The following is a 21,322-nucleotide window of genomic DNA, read 5'->3' on the forward strand; positions in this document are numbered from 1 at the left end:
ATTTGTTCTTCACCTTGCAAAAGCTCTTTGGCCTCCAACATGTTCATTTAATAATACCAAGCTCTGTACCAATCTTATAAATATGCACAATTTATATCCTGTGTATTGACTTGTTCATAAATTGACTTGTTCATAAATAGCAATGAAATTGTTCCTATACGGCCTTATAATTAGATCATAGAGTAAAATTTGAATTTGTATTCTCTGCTGGTTTTTTTGTGTTGTTCCTCTACTGTACCTTCATAATACACTGATTACCACTCTTTTTGACGTTTTAAAATATATTAAAAAAATATTTAAAATATCAGTACAGTATATTTTTAATGTTCAGCAGAGGACAACACCAAAAAAATCAGTAGAGAATCTGGACTCGTAAAATTTTGAAAAGTGGACCTCAAGTCCAATTCAACCCTACAAAACTGATTTATAAAAAGTTTGTACCTACTTATACATTTTAAATTGGCATTATTTCCAGTCAATGTAAAACTTCCAACACATTCATTCACACCAAAGTATATACATCTCTAGGTGAGACTTGACACTAATGGGTGGTTTGATAGTTGATGGAATAATATGTCTAACAAACAACAAATCTCCCTAAAATAGACTCTAACAATGACTATTTTTTTACAAAATGGGATTGTTTTACCCCCAAAATTACAGAATGAGGTTAGTTGACTAGAAAATTACAAATCAGGGTGAACTTGAAGTCGTCAAGAGTGTTAACGGTTTCCTTGTAAATATGGAAAAAAGCAAAGTGGAATTGTTAACATGATAACGACATCAGGTTAAAAGTCGTCATGAGTTATGACGACTTCAACATCTTCAGTTATTTTTTTCGTTAACTAACCCCATTTTTTTATTCTAGAGGTAAAACAACTTCATTCTGTAAAAAAAAACAACAATGACTTTCATACCATGTTAAAAAGTAGACTTTAAATTTAACTCAACTTTAAAAACTTGATTTGTAAGATGAGGATAAAAGTTTTGAGTCGACAGAAATATCAATCTCTTATAAATTAGACTGATACCTATGATTTTTTTTTCGAAAGACTCGTTACTAATATCAAAGTCTAAGTATAGTCTTGATAACTAGGTCGAAACACCCAGGTTTTTGGACATATATACATGTTAGTGGTACAGGGACCTCCAGTTTCATGGTGAGTTCCACGCTTGAATATGATGTTCTCGTTTTGATGCAACGAGGATAATAAGATAAAAGGAGATGCTTTACAAAAGACAAAAAATGCAAAGTGGACACACAAATATTGAATAGCAATAGCTAGCTACACTTTCAAAATTCCTTTTTCCTTCTTCTGTGAATCTCTTAGGTTCCCACCAATGAGGAATAGAAGAACACGGTTATACTTTTAGTTAGTTAGTTATTAGTCCATTAATTGCATATATATTTCTTAGATTGTCTAGATTAGTTACATGATTGTCACTTATCTACTAAGCATTTAATAAAGAATCATTCCTTCAAATATTTAATTCAACTTCTTTAATCACATGCAGCTAGCCACCTAGCTAAGTGAGAACAAACACAAACCTAACTTGAAACCTATCAAATCAAAATCAACATCCTTTGAACTCGGAGAATTTCTATAATTGACAATCAAAGAATATATTTTATCCACTTAATATATCTAATAATTAATAATGTATAGATGACATTTGTATGACTATGGTTTTCCTCTCATTTCTCTTTAATTAGAGATTTTCTATTAATATCTCCATCTGAATATTAAAAATATATTATATTGATATTTTAAAAAGAATTTTAATATATTTTAAAATTTTAAAATTAATGATGATTAGCATGAAGGTACAACAGAAGAACAAAATTTATTGTATAATGGAAGGTTATTGATTACTTTAATAAGATGTTTAATACAGGTGGAAAACGAGGTGTCTAACTATACCACTAAAGTATTGTTTTTCACATATATTAAACCTTTGAACACATTATGATCATCATAGAGTACAAGAGATATTTAAGCTATGATGTAAACTATATCTTGCATAAATTATAGTTTAATAGGTATGTTGACAAAAGTTGGATGCACCACTGGTTAAGTATTTGTTATTATAATTAATATTTTAAGATAGTGCAAATAATTTTTACATTATTAATAAATATATTACGTATTATATATTGTAATGGTAAAATAATTTTGTTTACAATGTTAACATTTTAAGAGATTAATGTAATATTACATTATAAAAACTTTAGTATACTAGAAGTGAAAATGGTTTTAAAGAATATAAAGTAAACAAAAGCATGCTCATGCATACTTTTGCATGTAGCGTAAACTAATTTTTATCCTATTATAAAATCACAATTTTTGTTATAATTTTACCATTTTTATGTATCTTAACAATTATATTGACGATAACATTTTTGATAATGTAATTTTTATTTTATTTTATAAGATAAAAACTAATATTTCGTAGTGCTAACTCATTTTCCCTACAACATATTTGATATACGCCGCACAATTTATTTAAACGTTTAGTGAAATTTTAAGTTTACTATAAATCCGTACAAAAAAAAAAACATTTCTTATGATACAGAATTCACAACTATAAAATATAAAAAATTATAGTAGTGTTAACTTATTTCGCCCACTCACTTTTACACTTTCCACCCAACCTATCGAATAATAAAACGTATATGGAATCTTGGATATAATATATTAAATTTTTACTTTCTAAAAGTTCACTGTGTGAACCTTTATTTTAACATAAATTCATTCGGTTTAAATAAAACGAAGTAACCTAACCCTTTATGCGTTCAGTAAAATGTGCTTAAAATTATACTTTTTCATATTGGTTAAAACATAAAAATCTTAATTCAAAAAATTAACGGAATAAATTAAAACTTGAAACAAATATATATATATATATATATATATATATATATATATATATATATATATTTTTCATTCTGATGCACATTCCTCAAGACTATCGTGATTTAATTAATGTTTCGGTATATTCCAATACTCAAAATATTCTTAAGTCCTCTTGTCTGACGTTTTTCTCAGCTACTTTGTTCAATTCTTTTCATGTTCCATATCTTTCTCTTTTCCTGCTCGGTTGATCGGACGATCGGGATACTTGTCTAGAAGGCTTTGATGCTTAACTTAGTTCAAGCCTGATCGAGATATAATAATAAATGTTGTAATAAATGCGAGTTAAAGGTCCTCACCAACTTACCTTGAGACTCTATTTATTAGTTTTTGGTAATTGCTTTTTAAACTTGATTACTGACTTATATTATTTGAATTCAGTTTTAACTTACTGATCTAGTTTTTTGGTGTGGCCGCCCGACCGGCGGGCCGTGCGTCCTAGCGGATGTCTTCATAAATGAGGATGTCTCTACAGAGGTGGAGACAAAGTTCAATTGAAAATGAACGCGGGCGTCGTTTGGTCGTGAACTCCCTTAAATCACTCAGAAGAGATTGTGACATCAACGTTCTAAGAAAAAGTCCGGTTGTAACAAGTAGCCTGTGGCCACTTGTCTTTGATCCGCCTGACCGATGGTCCAACGATAGACCATACGGTACAATTAACTTACACGTTTTCAAAGTGAGTTAAATATTTGTTTTATTACAATTTGACTTGGAAAGAAACTTTGCGGTTTCTATAAGTTGGTGATGGTGAAGATTAATGAGAAAAACAGTGGGTGGAAAAGAATGTAGAAATAGTATTTTAATGTGTATGTTTGGGATACGACAAGTGTTAAAGTGGGGTACGAAATATGATAAGAACGTTATTATATAATGTAATGGTTTTTTATTATTGTGAGATGCAAAATTATGTGAAAACGTCAAAGGCACTTGTCTGATTTACGTTGTTGGGCATATCCTACTTCTCATATCATATTAACATTTGTCACTCATGTCTCATTCTTGTCTTATTTTGTTAATAAAACCATTTTAATTGATGTGTGAAACATGACAATTTGTTCATCAGATTTTACTCTGCCTAAAAAGCTGATTCTGCTCTCTAAAATCTAAGCATCAATGGGCAATGAAGGTCCCATGATGTGTCTTCACTAGCCCCACATCATAATAATTACTCTACATTTTCTTCTTTCTTTCTTTTTTTCCTCTCTAAAAAAGTAACTCGTAAAAAGATGGATTAGGTTTTCCACCACACATACCCTATAGTCAAATTGTAACAATAATGTTATAATCCAGGGTGAATAATGGCAAACAAAGATGGTTTAAAAAAAATAAATGTGCATGAACATTGAGTTGAGGTTGTCTTTGAAGTGTGTTTTTTTGATCAAGTTGCTTTTCGTGTCATGATTAGTGTCCCTTTCATACCGACAAATCCTTTAACAGATTCTGTTTATACTTTGAGTTAATCTTCTAAATGAGGAAGCCGTCAAATACCATAGCAAGATTGAATGAGTTATTTGAGTGTTGTGAAGTTGTATATTATTAGGTTAAAAGAATTAAGCTGCACTGGAACCATATGTAGGAAAGAACTCTTATTGAGTTTATATGATATCAAGATCCATGCCCTAAATTTGAGTGGTAATTGTATTTTATAGGGTGAAATATGTTTTTTTTTCCTTAACTTTCATTGAATTTTGGAATTAGTTCATTCCAAAATTTAGGACCAATTTAATCTTTCATATTTCAAAATACGTGAATTTAGTCATTTTAATCAAATTTTGTTGGATTTATGTGTATGCATTTCAGGATTATATTTGAGTTGTTTAGACTGTTTGACACATTTTTGTTTTAATGTTAAGCCAAATACTATTATGAAACGCGCTTAAAATGTCAAATAAACTCAATAAAATTTGATTAAAATGATTAAATCCACATATTTCCAAAGATGAAGGACTAAATTGGTCCAAAATTTCGAAATGAACTAATTCCAAAATTAAGCGAAAGTTAAAGGATAAAAACATATTTAATCTTATTTTATATATGTAACAAAGAAAGGATGTTGTATTTTTTAAAGTTTTTTTCCTAGAGTAGCACTTTTATAATTTTTATTTAATTTTCTATAACTTAAAAATTGTTATAGAAAACATATAGGAACTTTGATAAGATCTTTCTACTTAGTCATTGTTCACAATAATGTTACAAACAACTTATTTTAATGATTTTAATTTAATATTATTAAACATAACAAATAATACTTTTACACACATGACAAAAATATGATTTTGTTGTACTAACCATGATTTTGTAATCAAATATTTTAATATTTCTTACAATGAAATAGTTGAAGAACCGTTTTTCTTCTCAAATTACAAACATGCTGCTAATGTCGCCAGATGTTTTTTCTATTCTCAAATCTTATATAACATTCATGTCTTAGTTTTAGAACTCTCAGAGTTTCCATGCAAGTTTTTACAAGAACCAGTTGTTAAACATATATCATCTTGCTAAAACTTCTTTACTGCAGAAAGAGAAAGGTAAAAAGCATTCCAGAAAAAGGAGACAGAATATTCTCAGTGCAACTTCACTACCATTTGTTTCTGAATAACAAGAGACTATTGCGCATTTGCATGTGTTTCCCAGAGGGAACAATGGAGGTTTTGCAGGACCACAATTGGAACAGAAGATCACGGAAGCAGTTTTGGCAATCTAATGAGGTGACAAAGAGATTTGGCCATGGCACTCTCTATGAAGGTGCAAAATTTTTGTGATTGGACCAAGACACTAGTTGCATGAAAAGGATAAAGTTATTATGGCAGTACTGGCATGGCAAGGCATCACCCTCTCCCAAAGAATAGACAAGAGAATCAATGGAGACTTGTCCAATAGCTTGGTACTAAAGATTCGACACAATAGCATGGCAGAAAAACAGTGCAGTGGTAGTTGTGCATGCTTCAGCAGATATGTAAGAAGTAAGAAAGAAGCACTGTCTCATTTGTTTCTCCAAAACTGCCACTCCCATTTCCTCTTCTTCTTCTTTCATGCCCTACAAGAGGTCCCTACATCACAAATGAATCAAGACTTCACGTGTCTCATGGACCAACACCTACCCCACCAATGAATTCAAACCAGTCCCCCAAGTCCTTCTCATCCAATCTAATTGCAGGATACGCGATGTTTACATTCCGACAATAGTGGACTCCCTACCAACACCGTAAAACTGATACGTCTAGGTTCACCGGACAGATACAACACTAATGATACATACGTCTTAGTTCACTGAGAAGATTCAACACAAATGAAACCTGAATTTTCAGTAATATAAGAAATTGACACCACTTTCAACCCAAAACTTAAGACAAAACTTAAGACAGTAAATGAGATTATATGTTAGTTCTCAACTTTTTCATCTTTACAGACTTAAATTATCAGGTGTTACTTAGAGGTTACTGTACCTATTATACAAAGGCAGCAGTGTGGAAAAAACCAAGGACTTGTTTCTAAATCAGGAAAAACCATCTTTAGATTCATTAATGAAGAACTATTTGAAACATGTCTTTCCTTCATGTTATTGTTATAATAACATGTAATTGTGGTTACCACTGTTTGGAAAAGTAGAAGATTTGTGTGATCTCTCTTTGATGTTACTTTTCCTCTTCAACTTTGGCTTCTGTGTAATGCCCTTGTTGTGTCTCTTTTAACACTCTTCCTTCCAAGTAAGCAGTCCACATACGCTTTCTCCCAAGTCATGACATAACTCAACAACGGTTGACCAAGCCACCCACAAACTCCTTTAAATTCTTGCCCAAACCTCAAGTTCCTCCACTCTCCATCACTTTCTCCTTTTACTCCTATACTCACACACAACACAAACAACACCGTCTACAAAATCACGCTTTTATTCCTTCAACTACCATCATCAGAAGAAGAAGAAAAAAAAATGAGATACTCTTACTCATACTCATCATCACCTCGTAGCCTCGCTGTAGAACACAACATTCTGTTCCTCAGAGGCTTCACGATATTGTTCCTTACTTGCATAGCTATTCGGCTTGATCTGGGTCTGGGTCTTTCCAGCATCCCCTCTTCGCTGAAATCACTTCCTCTTGGAGGGCATTTAAATTTCGATGAACTTAGCCTTAGGAATGCAGCGAGAGACTTTGGAAACAGGTATCAGTATCATCCAATGGCAGTACTGCATCCAGAATCAGTTTCTGATATTGCAGCCACCATAAAGCATGTGTGGCTGAGGGGTCCAAGCTCACACCTCACGGTTGCAGCGAGGGGCCACGGGCACTCCCTCCAGGGCCAGGCTCAAGCTCATGGAGGGGTTGTGATCAACATGGAATCACTCAAGGTCCCAGAAATGCAGGTACATGTAGGAAACTTTGCTCCATACGTGGATGTCTCAGGTGGCGAGTTGTGGATAAACATCTTGCATGAGACTCTGAGATACGGGTTGGCGCCAAGATCTTGGACAGATTATCTTCATCTGACGGTTGGTGGCACTCTCTCCAACGCTGGTGTCAGTGGCCAAGCATTTAAGTATGGTCCCCAGATAAGTAATGTTCTGCAGCTGGAGATTGTTACAGGTTAGTGAAAAGAAGATGAACTGTGTAACTACTATTTTGTCTTTTCTGAACTAATATAGAAAAAGATTTCACCTTTGATAAGTAAAATATGGTTCATCAATGGCTGCAGGAACAGGGGAGGTGGTGAACTGTTCCGCGGAGCATAATGGGGAACTTTTTCACAGCGTTCTTGGGGGGCTTGGCCAGTTTGGCATTATAACAAGGGCAAGAATTGTTCTTGAACCAGCACCTGCCATGGTAATGCATCAGTGACTGACTATACCACTACACCAGAAACAAGGTCTTTGGTTTTAGTTTGTGTCTTCTTGGGAGCACAAATTGTCATAACTGAATTTTTGTTTTCTGGTTTTTGGAACAGGTGAAATGGATTAGAGTGTTGTACTCAGATTTCACGGCATTCACGAGAGACCAAGAGCGGTTAATATCCTCAGAAAACACGTTTGACTACATTGAAGGATTTGTGATAATCAACAGAACTGGTCTGCTAAATAACTGGAGATCATCGTTCAACCCACAAGACCCGGTTCAAGCTAATCATTTCAAGTCTGATGGAAGAACCCTCTTCTGCCTTGAATTGGCTAAATACTTTAACGTGGAAGAAATTGATGCAGCAAACCAGGTTAGGCTAGTAACAAACACTGAATCTAGATGATTCTCATGATTGAAGAAAGAGTATAGAATGAATTCATTCGCCATAATTTTTCTCTGTGCAGGAAGTTGAGGAATATTTGTCCCGTTTAAGCTACATCTCATCAACCCTTTTTTCAACGGAAGTTACATTTGTGGATTTCTTAGACAGGGTGCATGTATCAGAGGTGAAATTGCGTTCAAAAGGGTTGTGGGATGTTCCACATCCGTGGCTAAATCTTCTGATACCGAAAAGCCAGATACAGAACTTCGCAGAAGTCGTGTTCGGGAATATCCTAACAGAAACTAGCAACGGCCCCGTCCTTATCTACCCAGTGAACAAATCAAAGTAATGAATGGTTGAGAAAAATATAAACTGGAGAAAATATTTTAGCCGTCAAAAATGAATTTGGATGTAATGCATTTATGTCGTTTGCAGGTGGGACAACAGAACTTCTGTTGTGATTCCAGAGGAAGATATTTTCTACTTAGTGGCATTTCTAACTTCTGCAGTTCCCTCTTCCAATGGAACTGATGGCTTAGAATACATTCTAAGTCAGAACAAAAGAATTTTAGAATTCTGCCAAAGAGCACAACTTGGAGTGAAGCAGTATTTGCCCCACTACAACACTCAGCAAGAATGGAGGGCCCATTTTGGTCCTCAATGGGAGACTTTTCTGCAGAGAAAATCTGTTTATGATCCATTGGCAATACTAGCTCCTGGCCAGCGCATATTTCAAAAAGCAATAACCTTCTCATGACCACACTCTCCACATTTTATTTCATTGTTAATAATCTGTGAAAAAAAAAGAAGAAAAAAATAGTCCTTCATGGAAGTGCCAAAATTAAAATGTTATAGACAGGTTTGGACACAGATACCACACAGAATTAATGCAGAGGAGGGGTTATTGACTGATAGCAGAGAAAAAGAGATAACAGAATGATGAATGCTGAGATTTGTATGGTGGCAGGGTAATAAGAAAAATTGTCAGTGTGTGTGTATGTATCATTACTGATGGAAAAAATTGCATTACATGCTCATGTAGCACCAAGGCAGCAGGGTCCACCTCAGATTAATTAGGTCAACAAAAGGGATCAAATATTTGAGACATTAATTATTGTAGGGTTTCCAGAAGAACTTATAAATATTTGAGACATTAAACACTCCCTTATCTATTCTCTTTCTCTCTCATGCCGCCAAGCTAAGTTCATTAAGAATATTATTGCAGATATTTAATATATCCACCACAAAAAGATACTAATGTAAGCAAAAAGTACAGATAAGATGATACATAATGTTGAGTGAACATTATGCATTACAAATTGCTGAAAAATGGTGTCAAAATGAATATGGCTAACATGCAAGATGATGAACATTCAATCTTTGACAGTCCATTCCAGTTAGTGTATGTGGTAGCAGCTACAACATAGTGATGTGTGTGTTAGTAATACATAACTGATAAACTAAAAAGGTGTAGCATCAGTAAAATTATACACTCAAATAATAATGGTTTGAACCACTTCTCTTTTAATTACATTTTTTTTCTAAATGAAGCATCATTTGTCTTAACTAATCAATGTGTAGTTTGAACTTATCTAGCGTGTTTTAGTTACTGTCAGAACAAGAACAGCATCTGCATAATTGGAACCACTGATGGCTGGTAAGGAAATTAATGGCAAAAGAATGTTAAAAAGTGTGTAATTATTTGTTGAAACCTAGTCCCTACCATCTTAATGTTGAAGTTGTACATGTTCAAACCATAATACTTCTGGAAATCATTCAGAGTTTTATTACGAGTTCATCATCCTTTCTTTTTGAAGTAGTTGTAGTGGGGTATATTTTCCCTTATTTGGTTATGAATGCATAATTGTTCCCATCACTAAAAAGGAAAAGATCTATTATAAAAAGTTAACTGAAAAGTGAGAAATGTGTTACTGTTGAAGAGATTCCTTCGTGGTGTGTCAGAATTAGAGGGGGAAGGAAAATTTGGTTGCTTCTAGAGCATTTCTCTTGTTCACTGGAATACACATCACCCAGTGAAAGTTGCACCACATCACCTTCATTGCACCAGAATGTTTTTGGGTATCAAAAAGCCTGCTTCTGGATTCTGGTTTTGAACCACTCACCAGACAACCACACAAAATGGACTAAAGTTATCCCATCAAACAGTTAAAGCACAACCTTTCCACGTAGATGCATCTTCACAAGATTTGTTGCTGGCTTGGAAATTGATAGCATTCAAAAAGAGCTTACCCAGATCACCATAAATAAAAAAACAAACATCTTTGTAAAAAAGACAGACCAATTTTTCATAAGATATGATAAATGTATGAAGGAAAAGCACAAGTTGTTTTATCTGTCATCGTCCCTATGGTAGTAAAACTAGTGCATGCTGCATAATAATGCAGAATGGTTTTATTTTAATACACTTACAAAATATCTTTAGCATCTGCATGAATGTTAGAAATAATGTAACACCACTCTAAGGAAATTAATAGCATGTATGTATGAAGTTTGAAAACTGAAACAAATTATTTACTAGAGAATCATACACAGAAAAGAATAAAGCAAGGGTGAGGGGACCATCTGCATAAAGCACCTTGTAATCAAGCACCAGCTAGTGCCAGATTGGTAGGTACATCTTTAATAATTATTCAGGACAAGAATCTCAATTTATAAGTGTTCTAGCCAAAAAGGTTTAGAAAGCATTCTGAACACTGAATGATTTATATATGGTATTTTAAGCGTTTGAAACTGAAGCATGTCTAGCATTTGATAAACTGCTAAATGATTTAGATATGGTATTTTAAGAACAATACAGTTATCGAACTTGGAGGGTTAAAAGGTGGTATGCTTTGATTTGAAACTGAAAATGGTGGAACCTGTGAATAGAATAGAACAAAATATTTTGTTTTATTTTGTTTTGTTTTGTTCTGACGTGAAATAAGTAGTCCCTACCAATTATGGAAGACAAGAAAGAATCTATTGATGAATGGAATTATGGGCTGACAGACAGCTGAGCATATGATATGAAAGTTGTCTCTCAAATGTTGTATCCTTTTCCAGATTCCTGTAATGAGTAGTACATGGAAATTATATTCTTCAACATTCAAACACTGTGCATCAACTCTGCACTCAACTTTACATTCAGATCAAAGTTGATTCGTGGTTCAGTTCAGTGAAAATCAACCAAATTTCTTACTTGTTCCTTCTTTTTTTAAGTGTTTGATCACAAATCGACTCCTTTTCCATTGATGTTTACGTTTGAATTACCAGAATTCATATTCAGTATTTCCATATGATTGTTCTTGAAATTTCTCATAATTTTCTAGTGATGCTGAGGCCTGCTTGCAAGCTTCATTTTGTTCAAATTATTTAGTCAGTTAAAACATGATATGTGGTGATATACTATTCAAGGGAGCTTAGATGTAAGGTATACAAAGGCCCATTCATTGACGTTCTTTTTGCTAAATAGACAAACAAGGCCCATTGAAGTTCTGACAATTACTTTTCGCAACTACCATGATTTCTTACTGCACCTCCATGGTATGTTGGAAAGGTTCCTACATTGTAGATTTTTAGATTGCGGAATTCTTAAACATGTCTTATATTATATAATTCATAATATATTTTTGGAACAAATATACACTTCAGAATTTTTAAATTTTATAATTTAGAATGCATTTTCAGGATTAAAGAAAAAATAAGTTAAAAAGTGATATTAACTCAATTCAAATAACCCATTTGTAACGTAAAATTTACTATTACTTTTATACTAAATGTGAAGATGACGTAGATCTTCAACAATGTATATTTTGTTTTTGCGTGATGGGAGCTTCAGCAGTCAAAGCATTGTAATCTGGAAGAAACCAAACTCGTTGAGTCCATGTTACATAAAATATTAATCTCAGGTAACATATTTACGAGATGACATTAATTATTCCGTAACTTACTTATATTTTGAAATAACAAAATCAATTTATAAAATAAGATTTACTTCCCATCCATATATTATAAATTAAATATTCAATATCGGATAAAATAAAAATGTTCCTTAGTGTACAAAAATAATCGATTAAAATAGACTCTAATTTAGATCATAACTATATTTTTTTTACCCAGTAATAATCGCTCCTTAGTGATGCGTTCTCTTCTCGCTTAAGAGGATAAGATGCTAAAGTCAATGGATTATGCTTCCGGCATCATCTGACACACATTTATGTCTCCGATGCAACGATACCTTAAACTCGTAGGATCACTATTTATTATTATTTATTAGTGGTACTATATCGAAGCTTCCCCTGCAATGGTGAAAATTGAACAGCATTGAAAGTAACTTTTACATGGTGTTGTTGACCTCTAATTAAAATCTGCAGAGAATCAATTCTTGAGGCATTGCGAGATGAGATGAGAGCGTGAATGATCCTCGTGATCGCATTGATATATTGAACGCCACGAGTGTAGAAAATGAACTTAGGAACAAACAAAGATTTAAAGATACGTACATCCTTCATATATATGTATCATGAAACGTGAGTTACAGAGTTATTTTCAGAGCAAAATTAACGAGGAAACAACAAAACTACTTATACTCACTAACACAACCCTTCACCATCTTTTCATCCTTCCCTACTGCCCTGGGTAGCATCTCTGAGGAAGAACACGCTGTCCCGTCCTATAACCAATAATATTAATATCAATAATAATAATAATAATAATAATAGAAAAAATAAAATGTTATTTTTGTTCCTCTTACATGGGAATCGATGGAATCGATGGAGAAAGAGTTGTTTCTTAATAGCTTGAACGGTAAAGCGGCGGCACGGGGTGGTGACGTGGCGGAAGCAGAGGACGGTGGAAGCGCTTCATTCTCCTCTTCTTTCTGTTGTTGCCGAACATCGTTCACCAAGCGGTGCAACCTGGTATGACGATCGGCGACACAAGGTTGACAGAAGGAGACGGTGGGCGTGAGTTTGGTGCCGGAGGCTTTCCACGGAGTGGGGGAATGGCAGGAACGACACAGAAGCACACGCGAATGCTTCGCCACCAAGAAATTCGCGCTGTGAACTTTGTCGTCGCACTCCCAGCACAGCTTTGCCTCGTCGGAGTCGCACACCATCGCCGCCCTCTTCTTGCACAGAGCGCACGATTCCTCCATTTCTCTCTCTTCTCTTCTCTCTCTGTGTAATCCCGCAAGCACAACTTCCGATTCTTCCCCAATCTCCTATCATAATATCTCGTTTCTCCGATTTATCCGGAGATTTTTCTCCCGCGAAAAACTCTTCCAATTCCAATTCTTCATGAACCGCATAATCCAACTACACCATGACTAGATATTTTTCACCACTCTTTGCGCTTTTCCAATGTCTCAACTCACTATTGCATTCCAACTTCTCCAACTAACTTCAATTCTTTTTGTAGTCTTTCACTTCCATTATCTTTCTGCCTCCTCACTTTTAATCAATTTCTCACCTCTTTTATCTTTCCACTCAATTTTAATTTCAGGAAAATACATTAATTTTACATTTAAGAGATTGAAATGTCGTTTTTAAATTTAAACAACTAAATATACCATTTTAACAAAAATAAATTGATATGTTACTCTTTCAAATATAACACTCTTAAAAGGTATAATACTAAATACATAATTATAAATACATATACTGTATCATTAATTATCTAAATCAATACAATTATATATAACAATATATATACTTATATAACAGCATTATAATAAAGTTTATTTATCATAATTATTACATATACTAAGTAAATATAACAAAGTATATATATATATATATATACTTTTTTTTCTTCAACTTTTCTTTTTTCTTTAAACCTCAAATGAAACTTGTTTTGTTTCTCTCAAATAATGTTACCTCAACGATTTAAAATCAGAATATATATATATATATATATATATATATATATATATATATATATATATATATATATATATATTAACAGTGTTATGTAGTTATACAATGTCTTAAATTCACTATAATAATTGATATTATATATACATATTAACAGTTATCGTACATAGTATTTTACATTTATAATGCTACTTTTATATTTATTGAGTTTTGGTCATGATATGTTAATTCTGTAGTGAGATCGTGTAAGGTCAATAAAACTAAATTATTATTGAGTCGCATAAATTTAGTATGTTAGTTTTTGTAAAGCAAAAGTACAAAAAATATTTAAAAAAAAAGGGAAATAATTTACTTTTTTGAGATACCGTTGGCAAAAAAGAAGAAGTTATTATGGTAATGTAAAAGAGGAAAGTGAGATGTTTTATAATTAATTATGAAGAAAATGAAGGGGGGTTACAGTGATTGGTGTTTGTGCTCCTCTTCTATTTTGTTTTTTTTGTCTGTGGCAGCTTTCTCTTTCTTGTTCCCGCCATATTCGGCATCGTTTGAAACTTTCTTTCTTTCTCTTCCTCGTTTCGTGTTTCTTAATCAAACCAAAATAGTAAAAGAAGAGAGTGATTGTGAATGGAGAAAGTTCAGTGATCAGTGACTAACAATGGAGAAGTACCTGAGAGAAAACTTCAGCGTCCAGCCGAAGAACCCTTCCGAGTCCGCCCTCCGCCGATGGAGATCCGCCGTCTCCGTCGTCAAAAATCCCCGCCGCCGCTTCCGCATGGTGGCCAATCTCGCCCAACGCGCCGAAGCGGAACACAAGCGTAGGAAGCTCCAGGTACACATTCGTCTCTTTCGTTTTCCATTTCAATACCTGATCTCTGCGAATTGATCTCTTTTCGCTTTCGGATCAAACAACCGATTCCAGTGTTGAGACATGTATGCATCGGTATTAATCTTCAGAAAAACTCACACTAGATCAAAATCCGATTGGTTTTGCTCCTTTTGCAAATGTCCATATTTCGTTAAATTTCTCGGTGAAAATGCAGCCACATCGGCAGCGTAGCAAGCAATGAAAGCTAGTTCTTAGTTACGTACGTGAACAAATTTCCAAACGAAGTATTGAAGGATTAAAGGAAAGTAAAATTATTCAAAACATCATATATATCATTTTTCTGGTTCAGAAACACCAACATAATGTGTGGGTGGCTATTATGTGTTGGTTTAATATTATATCTGTTTGCTAACAAATACAAAATTGAGATGACGGCCATCAAATTATTCAGAATGCTATAACGCAACTGTATTGATCTACTAAACCAGGGATTGCGTATAACTCCTAAGCATATGGTTTCTAAGCTCTCATGCTCTATAGTAATATAAATATTATAAAACGTTATAAAATCAAGGGCACAGAAGAAAAACTAAAGGATAAGCACCAAGTTTAAAGAAGAAAGGAATCAAAGTAGGGTAGCACAGCGAATATCTTTGCGTTTTTATATTGTATATAGCACATAACGGGACAAACAGCCTTGCGTGGCTTAACTACATTTGCATGTTATCTCAATTTCATGAAACTAATTCATTTGAGTTTCGCAATAGAAACAATTATCGTTTGAGTTTCCTCTATATTCCCATTTCTATTTCGAAGAATTGTATGCACTGATATTTCGTTCACAAAACTATGGTTCTTTTGTTTTTTCTTTTCTAGAATAAAGTTTAAGAGAAGAGGGGTTATAAATTCGAAGTTAATTTAGTGTCAGAATGCTCATTTTTTTAGTACGCATGAATGGTGAGTAAATTTTGTGTGCAGTGTAGCGTGCTTTTTGCTTAGCGAAGGAACTGTTGTTTAATCTCTAACAAACTTTGCACATGCTCTTACTATCTTGACCAGGAAAAAATACGGGTGGCTCTCTATGTTCAAAAAGCAGCGTTGCATTTTATTAACGGTATACACGCTTATAATCGCTTTCGTTCACCCTTTTGTTTTTCACTCATGGTTTATTACATTTTTTTTTCTTTTCCCTCTCATCCAGCTGGTAACCGTCGTGTTGTTGATGGTGTTGACGGCGGAGGTAAAGGTGGTGGTGTCGGCGGCGACACCGATGGTAGTTATATGCTCTCAAAAGAGACTCGGGAAGCAGGTTTCGAAATTGAGCCCGACGAATTAGCCTCCATCGTTCGATCCCATGACAAGAAATGTTTAGAACGCTATGAAGGAGTGGGAGGAGTAGCAAGGGTTGTTCGTGTGTCCTTGCAAGAGGGCGTTATTTCGGTAGATGCTGAGCACAGACAAAATATCTATGGTTGTAACCGCCATGCCGAGAAGCCCCCCAGAAGCTTTTGGATGTTCGTTTGGGATGCAATGCAGGACTTAACTCTAATCATCCTTATGGCATGTTCTTTCGTTTCAGTTGGTGTTGGAATTGTAACCGAAGGTTGGCCAAAGGGTATGTACGATGGAGTGGGAATCATACTGTCTATACTTTTAGTGGTGTTTGTCACTTCAATCAGCGACTATAAACAGTCTTTGCAATTTAAGGACTTGGATAAAGAAAAGAAAAATGTGAGCATTCAAGTTACAAGAGACGGCAGAAGGCAAAAAGTTTCAATTCATGATCTAGTGGTAGGAGACATAGTCCATCTTTCAATAGGAGACGTAGTTCCTGCAGATGGGTTATTGATATCTGGTTTCGGCTTATTAATAGACGAATCAAGTCTATCAGGTGAGAGCGACGCTGTGAATGTTGATCATCGGAAGCCCTTTCTTCTTGCCGGGACCACAGTGCAAGATGGGTCTGCAAAGATGTTGGTCACGTCCGTTGGTGTGAGGACGGAATGGGGAAGATTGATGGATACTCTGAACGAAGGAGGAGATGATGAGACACCACTTCAGGTCAAACTAAACGGAGTTGCAACCATTATTGGTAAGATAGGCTTGGGTTTTGCCCTTCTCACATTCATAGTTCTGACGAGCAGGTTTTTGTGGGGGAAAATAGTTCACCATGAGATCACAAAATGGTCCCTCAATGATGCATCCGAGCTTCTCAATTTCTTTGCCACCGCTGTCATTATCATTGTTGTGGCAGTTCCCGAGGGGCTTCCTCTGGCAGTCACACTGAGCCTTGCATTTGCAATGAAGAAATTGATGAATGACAAGGCACTGGTCAGGCATCTCTCCGCATGCGAGACTATGGGTTCAGCAAGCTGTATTTGCACTGATAAAACAGGGACTTTGACTACAAATCACATGGTTGTAGACAAAATATGGATTTGTGGACAAACTAAGGCCATTAAAAGCGGCAACAGTGAAAATGTGTTGAAGTCCTTCATTTCTGAACAAACATTTGATCTTCTTTTGCAATCCATATTCCAGAATACTGGCTCGGAGATAGTCAAAGGGCTAGATGGAAAGAACAAGATCATGGGTACTCCCACAGAATCCGCTTTGTTGGAATTTGGCTTGCTTTTGGGGGGTGATTCCAAGTTTTATAACGACAAGTATAAAATAGTGAAGGTTGAACCTTTCAATTCAATCAGAAAAAAGATGTCAGTGCTAGTGGCTCTTCCCGGTGGACCCAACAAGTATCGAGCATTCTGCAAAGGAGCATCAGAATTGGTCGTGGAAATGTGCGACAAAGTTGTCAACGCAGACGGAAAAGTGGTCAATTCGAACGAACAACAAAAGAGTAGCATCACAGAAGTTATCAACGGTTTTGCTTCTGAGGCTCTGAGAACACTCTGCATTGCCTACAAGGACACTGAAGGATCTTCTGAACGTGATCGTATTCCCGAGGACAAATACACGTTGATAGCTATTGTTGGGATCAAGGATCCAGTGAGGCCTGGAGTAAAAGAAGCTGTCAAGACTTGTTTAGAAGCTGGCATTATGGTTAGAATGGTGACTGGTGACAACATAAACACTGCCAAAGCAATAGCTAGAGAATGCGGTATATTTACAGATGGAATTGCGATAGAGGGACCAGATTTCCGGAACAAATCCCAGCAAGAATTGGAAAAGATAATACCCAAAATACAGGTCTAGATTACTCTTCAATGGATACTAGTTTCAATGTTTTAGCAAGGATAATACATTTACAAATTGGTTTCTCGGAGTGTGTAGGTAATGGCCCGATCCTTGCCCCTTGACAAGCACAAATTAGTGACCCATTTGAGGGAGGATTTTAATGAGGTTGTGGCAGTAACTGGGGATGGGACCAATGATGCCCCAGCGTTGCATGAGGCTGATATTGGACTTGCTATGGGCATTGCAGGGACAGAGGTTTGTTAGTGCAGCCACAATCTTGTTCCATCTGAGATTATGTCCCATTAATTAGTATCTGATTTTGGTCATTTATTTTACATAGCACTGTGTGCTAAGCATTGTTAACCTCGATCTTTTCCAGGTTGCCAAAGAGAACGCTGATGTGATTGTAATGGATGATAACTTCTCAACCATAGTGAAGGTTACCAGATGGGGTCGTGCTGTTTATATTAATATACAAAAGTTTGTTCAGTTCCAGTTAACAGTTAATGTTGTAGCTCTCATGCTGAATTTCGTTTCAGCCTGTGTGTCAGGTAACAACTATCTTTTCAAGACGGTCTTTTTTTTTTCTTCTTTTTACCCAAACACTGTTTAACCATGGATGGAATGTGGTACGAGTAATTGGTTCAATTTAGATGACTAATCACAACAGAAATTCATTTCAGGCTCTGCTCCTCTCAGTGCTGTCCAAATGCTTTGGGTAAACATGATCATGGACACTCTCGGCGCGTTGGCACTGGCTACAGAACCTCCTCATGATGGCCTGATGAAGAGGCCACCTATCGGAAAAAACTCTAAATTCATCACCAGGGTCATGTGGAGGAATATAATTGGTCAGAGCATCTATCAAATTATCGTCCTTTTGCTTCTCAAATTTCGTGGCAAAAAGATTCTCATGCTCGATGAACATGACGATACTACCTTGCTTCTCAATACCGTCATTTTCAACAGCTTTGTATTTTGTCAGGTACTGTATCATTAATTTTTTTCATTTTTACTCGATGACTTAGACTCCGAAATCAAGAACATGAACATTTGTGTGATCAATAGGTGTTCAACGAGATAAACAGCCGTGACATGGAGAAGATCAATGTGTTCGAAGGCATGTTAAGCAGCTGGGTGTTCCTGATAGTGATGGGCATAACGATCTGCGCTCAAGTGATGATAGTTGAATGTCTGGGTGCTTTTGCTCAAACGGTACCGCTGAGCCGTGAACTGTGGTTAGCGAGCGTGATGATTGGTGCGGTGAGTTTAGTCATAGCTGTTGTCATTAAATGCATTCCAGTTCCATCCAGCACCTACGTCGCCACCCACCATGACGGTTACGAACAGCTCCCCACTGGCCCTGAGCTCGCATGAATACTATAGATTAGATAATGAACTTCACTATATTCAAACCTTTATTCCATATTCATTTTTCTTTTTCAAACTCTCACAGAAAAACAGATATACCATAACTTGTCATCACCATTTTAGAGTTAGGTTCTTCCATTCCTACCTTTCTTTCTCCCCTCATTCTCTTCATCACCTAAATTCCTCAAACCCAACCTTCACTCTTTCTCTCCTCTCTATTATTCTTTTGGAAAATGATTTTTTGAGTATTATATTTTGACAACTTTTTCTTACTATTATCTTTTAAATAGTTTTACATTTTTTTTTTCTCATTTTTAATATTCAAAAATTATTTAAAAGATAAAATCACATGTTGTGAAAGAAGTTGTCAGAATTTAGTAGTCAAAATATTGTTCTTTAATTTTTTTTTTCTGTAGTCAGAACATTAATTTCCTAGTAAACACACTATAGGCTAAGTTTAGAATATATGGTCAGGATTATTTTTGCTCAAAGTTAAGAGAATAATGCTATTCATACTATACATTTTTCAAGCCATGCTTATTCTTTCTTTTCTTCACATACTATTAGCTTTATCATATACTTCTTCACTCTTCTCTTTATTTCTTTAATTAATATACTTTCTCATGAGAATTTAATATTCTTCACACTCACTCTTTGTCTTGCCTCTCCTTATTTCTTTAGATATGTTCATGCCATTTTTTTTATTCATCTCATATCAATAACGCATATAATAAACTCTCTTTTTTTTTTCCTTTTTAAGTGAAAGCAATCTATACTTCACAATATTTTAATATTATTAATCTTTTATATATTGTTATATATATTATTAATCTTTTATTTATATTTAAATGGTAAAATTTACATTTTAGATAATCAAATAATAAAATTAACTGAATAGTTTGAAATGAGAAAATTTTCAACTTATAAGAGTTGTTTTAGATTTTAATTAGAATACTCAAATCAATTTTCAGTTTCAGCTCAACAGTGTGGTAACATATTTGATATTTTTCATACATTTAGAATTAACTTAACTGTTGTCAAAATGAGTTCCTTTTCATTCAACTTCATTTCAGTTCAACTTAATTTTCTAAATGAAATCAAAATACACTATGTTCTTGTCTTTATAGCAAATCTTTCTTATTCTCTCTCAACATACCAAGACTTCAATATTTCAAAAGTCCTTTTTTAGTACATATATATGATCATGTATTTTATTTATTTTTTTGGCCAAGTTTCGCTAAAAAAAATATTTTATATTTTCACTTTTCAATAAAATTATCATATTAAGTTCTTTTTATTATATTTCATATTTTTAATTTATTAAAATATTAAAAAATAGTATTATTATCTTCGTTCTTTAACTTTTTTGTTTCAAGTTTCTTATACAAACCAAAAACAGGAAATTAAAGTAATAACAAATAATATCTAAAACAACACCCTCTATTTTATTTTTTTAATAAATGTATTGGCCAAAGCCCAACACAAAAGCTGTTCCCGAAATGAATTAGAACGTGTTATGTTATGTTTGTCATTTATTTGGTTCTATTTTTTTATGACACTAAACCCAACAATTTGTTATATATGGATTTAGCTTCATGTTTGGATAAAGTAGATCATACAATAAATTAAATTAATATATCTTATCCAACTACTTAATTATTAGATGTATTAATTAGTTTCCAAAATCCTCTAAAGTCGTCCTTTATCTCCAACATGTCTAGCTGCAATGACACATTTATGAAAAAAAAATACAATTTTTTATTTTAAGCTAGTACTAAATACACTTCGACTAATTCTAAAACATACACATTTTTTTTTCATATTCATAATAAAATAAATGGCATTTATATGTTCCCTAACATTTAAACAGACATATATCCCATTTATATTATTATTTTATTAAAATTATATGAAATAAGGTAAGTACAATT

The 21,322-nt window shown here is 34.3% G+C and overlaps 3 protein-coding genes across 3 annotated transcripts; 2 read left to right on the plus strand and 1 right to left on the minus strand.

Moving 5' to 3' along the window:
• The first annotated feature begins 6,438 nt into the window (after window positions 1–6,438).
• LOC114168359 (cytokinin dehydrogenase 6-like) lies at window positions 6,439–9,290 on the plus strand. The gene is made up of 5 exons (XM_028053143.1): window positions 6,439–7,498; window positions 7,608–7,735; window positions 7,857–8,117; window positions 8,212–8,474; window positions 8,565–9,290. The coding sequence occupies exons 1-5, from the start codon at window positions 6,847–6,849 to the stop codon at window positions 8,884–8,886; spliced, it is 1,626 nt and encodes a 541-aa protein (XP_027908944.1). The 5' UTR covers window positions 6,439–6,846; the 3' UTR covers window positions 8,887–9,290.
• A 3,289-nt stretch (window positions 9,291–12,579) lies between these two features.
• Window positions 12,580–13,547, minus strand: LOC114170642 (zinc finger protein CONSTANS-LIKE 2-like). The gene is made up of 2 exons (XM_028056165.1): window positions 12,883–13,547; window positions 12,580–12,801 (listed from the first exon to the last, which is right to left on the minus strand). The coding sequence occupies exons 1-2, from the start codon at window positions 13,282–13,284 to the stop codon at window positions 12,709–12,711; spliced, it is 495 nt and encodes a 164-aa protein (XP_027911966.1). The 5' UTR covers window positions 13,285–13,547; the 3' UTR covers window positions 12,580–12,708.
• A 1,080-nt stretch (window positions 13,548–14,627) lies between these two features.
• LOC114170472 (putative calcium-transporting ATPase 11, plasma membrane-type) lies at window positions 14,628–19,645 on the plus strand. The gene is made up of 7 exons (XM_028055960.1): window positions 14,628–14,831; window positions 15,888–15,942; window positions 16,030–18,032; window positions 18,117–18,275; window positions 18,400–18,571; window positions 18,704–19,005; window positions 19,089–19,645. The coding sequence occupies exons 1-7, from the start codon at window positions 14,658–14,660 to the stop codon at window positions 19,395–19,397; spliced, it is 3,174 nt and encodes a 1,057-aa protein (XP_027911761.1). The 5' UTR covers window positions 14,628–14,657; the 3' UTR covers window positions 19,398–19,645.
• The last annotated feature ends 1,677 nt before the right edge of the window (window positions 19,646–21,322 follow it).

The sequence above is a fragment of the Vigna unguiculata genome, chromosome 11 (assembly GCF_004118075.2).
Source record: "Vigna unguiculata cultivar IT97K-499-35 chromosome 11, ASM411807v1, whole genome shotgun sequence".
NCBI lineage: Eukaryota > Viridiplantae > Streptophyta > Magnoliopsida > Fabales > Fabaceae > Vigna > Vigna unguiculata.

Bases quoted from the DNA above. Each gene is read 5' to 3' on its own strand.
- LOC114168359 (XM_028053143.1), top strand. From the start codon at position 6,847: ATGAGATACTCTTACTCATACTCATCATCACCTCGTAGCCTCGCTGTA. The intron at 7,736-7,856 runs GTAATGCATCAG...TTTTTGGAACAG, and splicing joins TTGAACCAGCACCTGCCATG to GTGAAATGGATTAGAGTGTT. The intron at 8,475-8,564 runs GTAATGAATGGT...TGTCGTTTGCAG, and splicing joins TACCCAGTGAACAAATCAAA to GTGGGACAACAGAACTTCTG.
- LOC114170472 (XM_028055960.1), top strand. From the start codon at position 14,658: ATGGAGAAGTACCTGAGAGAAAACTTCAGCGTCCAGCCGAAGAACCCT. The intron at 14,832-15,887 runs GTACACATTCGT...TATCTTGACCAG, and splicing joins ACAAGCGTAGGAAGCTCCAG to GAAAAAATACGGGTGGCTCT. The intron at 15,943-16,029 runs GTATACACGCTT...CCTCTCATCCAG, and splicing joins AGCGTTGCATTTTATTAACG to CTGGTAACCGTCGTGTTGTT.
- LOC114170642 (XM_028056165.1), bottom strand. From the start codon at position 13,284: ATGGAGGAATCGTGCGCTCTGTGCAAGAAGAGGGCGGCGATGGTGTGC. The intron at 12,802-12,882 runs GTAAGAGGAACA...TATTGGTTATAG, and splicing joins TCGATTCCATCGATTCCCAT to GACGGGACAGCGTGTTCTTC.